General features: G+C 38.8%; 1 protein-coding gene across 1 annotated transcript; it reads right to left on the reverse strand.

The window, feature by feature from the left end:
* Positions 1-470: 470 nt before the first annotated feature.
* Positions 471-4,425, reverse strand: LOC144639764 (sensory neuron membrane protein 1-like). Its single transcript, XM_078499059.1, has 4 exons — positions 3,634-4,425; positions 2,060-2,478; positions 1,491-1,691; positions 471-877 (listed from the first exon to the last, which is right to left on the reverse strand). The coding sequence occupies exons 1-4, from the start codon at positions 3,785-3,787 to the stop codon at positions 746-748; spliced, it is 906 nt and encodes a 301-aa protein (XP_078355185.1). The 5' UTR covers positions 3,788-4,425; the 3' UTR covers positions 471-745.
* Positions 4,426-5,818: the final 1,393 nt, after the last annotated feature.

Here is a 5,818-nt window from a genome sequence, read left to right on the forward strand (position 1 = left end):
CTTTATTGCATCTTCCTGTATTACTCTCCCCACCTCCCTCCCCCGAACTCCAGCACCGTCACCTGTAGCGTTTCTGCCAAGTACCAATGCACATAATTTATTCACCTAAAAGAAAAGGCAGTGTCGGAGTAAAGTGTTTCATACTAGGAATAAACATAATGCTCGTTGGATCCGAGAATTCTGCATTTCCTTACCAGGTTTTACGCGCCTTATTCTACGATGCTAGATTGTAATATTAGATTTAAAGCATCCATATACTGGATTTAGCAAGTTTCCACAACGACAGTGATTATTTAATGAAATGTACAGTTTACATATAATCTGATCTTATTTGTACTAACTATCTGCTTTCATCGTTTTCTATGAAAGATAAAGTATTAAACTTATTAAACTTCTGATTTCTTCTAAAGTTCGAGAAAAAACATGTGAGCTTGGTTTGCTCGCTCAAAAGAAAAGTCTTTCTTTCTTTCTTTCTTGAACTCTTTCTTTCCTCAGAAAGAGATTTTCTCTATACAAATGTAACTTGTATTGACCAACTTGTCACGGTATGAACTAACATTACAATATAATAAATAAAACTTGGCAAATTTACAAAATGCACATCTGCAGTAAAAGTCTTGTAATCACGTTTCAGTTTATGCAACAAATGATCTGTCGCAAGGGTTCAAATATTGGACTGTCTTATGGACAAGATCACACATAGTTCTACGTTTCTTGCTCTGTATGTACAGTCTTTATGGATGGTTCACGCAGCCGTCACAGAATCACTTTTCTTGACAGCAAGTACAATAAATACCACGCCCAGTATGACTAAGATTCCGCCAATCACAGGCAAAGCCACGAGCAAGCCACACGACAGTCGCAGACCTCCAAAAAGCTGCAATAACAAGAAATCAGATACATAAAAAAAGATTTGTTGCTTATAAAATACTCTAAGGATAGTATAGCTAAAAAAGTGTATTTGAAATACTAAAAATACCGTTAAAATTAGCAGATTAAAACAAAAAAAAAGGTTGCGCATGCTCGCTTGATAGAAAGTTTCCCAAAATCCGAAAAAATGCTAAAACGTTGCTAAGCACACAGTGGCCTAATGGTCAGCGGGCTGGACTCCGGATCGATCGGTCCGAGACCCAGGTGCTTAAATGTATACCGGCGAATACAATGCTGGGGTAACCTTGCAATGGACTAGCATCCCATCCAGGAGTGAGTGGAAATACTCCTAGTCACTAAATGCAGCTGAAACCGGGATACGCTCCGGCCTGATGGGCCTCTAGGCCCGAACGCAGACTTCACCTTTCTCCACCCCTTTGGTTGTGACCAGTTCCCGAGTGCTATAGTGTTTGATATGTTTCCAGGTGGACGTCTACTCCTACGCAGAAATCGGTAGGGTTCGTCGCGCAAACTTGCGTGACAAAACCTAAGTTATTGCATGATGTGACCCGGGATCAGCCCCACCCAACCTTCAGGGGTAATCTGCTCAGTCTATTTACCTGTGAGCTGTATTCCTTGGCAGTCTCTGGATCAATGATTGCTTCTGTTTCTGTCCAAGAGATTGGTATCTGTTTGTTCAGGAAGGTCACATTCTTTGTTCCCGGGTAACTTGGAGACAATGACGAATCTAAAATCTTTCCATTCAGTTGAATGCGAAGTTTGAGATGCATGGCAGTCCCAGATATCGGTTCAACACTAAGCTGTAAGAGAGAAAAACAAATCAACCTGGAACTGTTAAATGAGGCAATATAAGACTGACCTCTACCTGGTTGTAAGCGTGAAATTATTGGGAACCTCCTGTATTTTAAACACTGTGACAATATATATGCCTCCGAAGTAGAAATCCTTCCTGATGGTTCCAGTTTCCTACAAACTAATATTCTTAAGATAATGTTGCAATACGCAGCACTGCTACTAGAAGCTGGAAAGTAGAGAATTAATCCTAATTAAAAGTGCTGGAAATGAATCCCAAATTCTTTTTAAGTTGGTTATCTTAATTCCCTCGTGATGTTTTCGTTCTAACTTGATTTTTACAGTAGTGTAAGTACATTGCAATATAAATACTTACAAAAGATTCGTATTTTTCTGTCTCTGGCGCGTTAAGATCCAATTCCTTGTAGAGCGATGGATCACCGTGGAGAAATCCCGGGAGGCTTGCGTAGATAGGACCCTTCATAACCCGGGTGACGTCAAAAATCCCTCGGGTGAACACAGTGACGTTGTTAACTTCAAGTGCAGACTTGTCCAGCACATATTTGTGCATTGGGATGTCGTGTACCTCGACATCTTCCTTGTAAGTAATGGGAACAGCAAGAAGAAATGTTGATATGGAAAGCTCGTAGCTCTTAGCCAACGGCGTGTACTTGGTTGAGCAAGCTTTCAGACTCTTGACTCCCGGGAACTGAACATAGTAGCCCCGAACCTTGAGCTGTTTGGGAGATGCGTTTGGATAGAGAGCCTTCATTACTTCGCTTTGGCCATTGACCGCTAAAAAGAGAAATTTAAAATGTCATTAATCAGACGTTTATTATTTCAAAATGATGCACAGTCGACTTTGAGAAAAACCTAAACAGCCATTTATTTGGAATCGAGCAATCCTGCTAGCGAGGCCGGAAAATTGTTTTAAGGTATATTCCCCTACAGGAAGTGAAAATCAATAATCAAAATATTATTTAAAAAATTGGTATTCTCACAAGAAAACAGTCATCAAGTTTTCCTGCAAGCTCTACAAACCGTAGAGCAAAAAACTTTATGATAAAATACGCCATATACAGTCAGATGTGTGTAGCACTTTGCCGGTTTTCTTCGCACGTGGCAAACAAACGGGTAAAAGTTTTTCTTTGTACAAGACAGAGAAAAAAGGGTTTTTTAACTTTGGGTAAATGTTTTCTTAAGAACTGCAACTTGTGTTTTCCTCGAGCAGACATGCATCTAGACTTACAAACGGTTTCAGTGTTTCCGTCTGCCTTTCCCGGCAATTACAAGAGATGTTAATGTATTGTAATGGCGATGTAATTCAAATTGGAACAAGAGCACTTCAGGGGCACCCAACAAAAAATTGTGCTATATGTTTTAAGTTTAAAATTATATCTTTTACACCCGGGGTTTTACACCGTTTTTACGTTATAAGTGTCCTTTTTGTGCGATTTTTAGCCTTTTTTTTAACGCTAAGAAAAGTGTATCTTTTCGGATACGCTAGCTGGACTTTTAAACTTCAGAAAATTTTAGGGAAGGAAATGTTATTACCCAAATTTATGAGCTGCTGTTGTCTTCTCGAAAATCGTAACCGGCCTTTTTTGTAACCAAAACGAAATTTTTCTCCCCGAAAATAACAGTCATTAATTACTTTCGCCATGTCGCGAAAGTTTGAGCTAAAGAAATCTCCAGTTTTTTTATCACACTTTAAACCGAAAATCGTAGGCGATTATAGGTCTTCCTAACAGATATTTACCGAAACGATATGTTGGGTGGACAATTATTGGAACAGAGACACGTTATTATGCGTAATATAGGGGAGCTTATTAGCAAAAATAAATGGAAAGTGGGCGCTTGTTAAAAAGGGCACTTATAAACAAAAACACAGTGAAAAGGGGGCCCTTAATATAGAGTGTGAAAGGAGGGCGCTAAATCGAACTCGCATACCTGCATAAGTGAAACGGTCACCAACCGTGGATTCACACGTATAGGGCGTCGAGCTTGACTTCACATCTGATTCTTTTGCATGCGAGGTAACTGTGCCTGGGACAAGTATCCCGTCTTTATTCTCAGGTGAAAAAGGCGAAGGCAGATATTTCATCACGTAACCAAGTGTTGTTTCACTCGGATTGCGAGTTGTCGTAAGGCCGTAGTTGTTGCTGTCCAAGTACCACCCATGACGACCTTAGGCAATTCCCCCGATGAAGACTCCAACAGCTGGTAATGCGAAGGGATGTGATATATCAAAGCAAGCCAATGATTGATTTGGACACAAGAGGGTACTTATAAACCCTAATGCAGTGTTATTCAATGCAGGGTGCTGAAGAAGCTGAAAATTTATTGCGAGATCGTATTCTATAGTCAAAGTACCATCTATGCATTTGTTTAGCAGTTTTCGGTCCATCAAGAGGCCAAACTTTGATGAATTCAGCAGTGAGCCGTATAAACCGTTCGTCTCTATAAAAGTAAAATTTTTTCGAGCAGACGCAAATGCTGGATTGGAATTAAATACAGGATTGGAATTAAACTACGAACCAAAGGCAGGGTTGAAGGAAGGATTTAACAGCAACCGGTTGTGAGTTTTTCCCATCTCGTCAAGCAGAGTAACGTTTAGGTTTTTTGCTACTGGACTGAGCCCTTGAAATATGAGGTTCAATACGAGCGGTATGAAAGCCAGGCCAAAGTTCTTTGCTGATCCAGCTTCTGCCATTAAACCAAGATAGGCAGCATTTAAGACGGTCAGCTACAAAGGAAGAAAAAAAACCTTTGTCGTTTGTATCATACAGTGACGTCTTTTTTTTTTTTACTAGTTAACTACACCTCACCTACCTCACTTTAATTTACCTCTCATCTTATCTCACTCATTTAATCTCATTTCATTACTTGCTTTTTTGACCCGATCAAGAGGCAATGGTATGCCTTAAGGTTGCTATTGTAAGCGGCTACATATTTTAGCAATTAAAACGAGTTGATCGGAATTTGCTAAATTTCGTACTCTCTAAAATTTGTCTCAGTTAAATTTAATATTCGTTAAATTAATTACCCCAGCCCCCAATAGAAACAAATTTAGATATGGTGGCGCTGTACAATTATAAGATTACGTCAAAAGTGCCGCAAAACAATTAAAAGGTTTGGTTAGGTGAAAATGATATTGTCCGTTCAGTTTAAAGTGTCTCAATTTTTTTTACTGAACGTTTTGTTCAATCTTAGCTATATGCTCAAAGCGAAAAACTAGTAGTTTACGGGATTTTTCTCAAATAAGTAAACGCCGTCATGCTATCAGTTTAGATCGATCAGTCAGTAAAACTTTCAAAATTTCTCCATGGATGAAAGTATTCGATATCAACGTCTTTATCGGCCCGTTTTTTAATATTTCAAAGGTCATTATAGCTCTGATTTGTTCGACTCGTCTGTTTTGGCATGGCGTTTTTTAAGAGTCGAATAAAGCGAAAGAGCTTCACCAGATTATACATTTTGGAAATAATCCGTATTTTTTTATTAAATAATAATAATAATAATAATAATAATAATAATAATAATAATAATAATAATAATAATAATAATAATATATCATCATCCCTCAAGATAATGACCGATAATAATTCGTAATTTGTAAATGTAATACAAATGATCCGTAATTCTCAAATTTACTGACCAATAATCAGTATCCCTATTCTAAAAACCCTTATCGTGTCTATAACAAAATTCTCGATTTTGATTGGTTCTGCGCGCGCCTATTTGTCGCGTAATCGGCGCGCGATCACGTGGGTGTCCAATTACAGGTATCCAATTTGAGCAACTTCAAATTGGATACCTGTAATTGGACACCTACGCCATCCGCGCGTCAATCACGCGCATTTGAATGGTTTTTTTCTTGCTGTTTTCTAACTTTGTGTGCAACCAATTGAATTTACCTTTGTCTTTTTCTTGCAAAAAAGGTTCCTAAAGACTTCCTAACCTCGAATTTTGTTATTGACACGATTAATTAGTAATTGGACCTCGTGTCGTACAATTCAGAGAGTAATCGTGCTCGTAACTTCAAATCGTCCTCGCGCTGCGCGCTCGGCCGATTTTGAAAGTCCTCGCCCGATTACTACCTAGAGTGTACTCCACTCAGTCCAATTACTATTAC

This window comes from Oculina patagonica, unplaced genomic scaffold (assembly GCF_052425735.1).
Source record: "Oculina patagonica isolate OP01 unplaced genomic scaffold, crgOcupat unplaced1282, whole genome shotgun sequence".
NCBI classification, from domain to species: Eukaryota; Metazoa; Cnidaria; class Anthozoa; order Scleractinia; family Oculinidae; genus Oculina; species Oculina patagonica.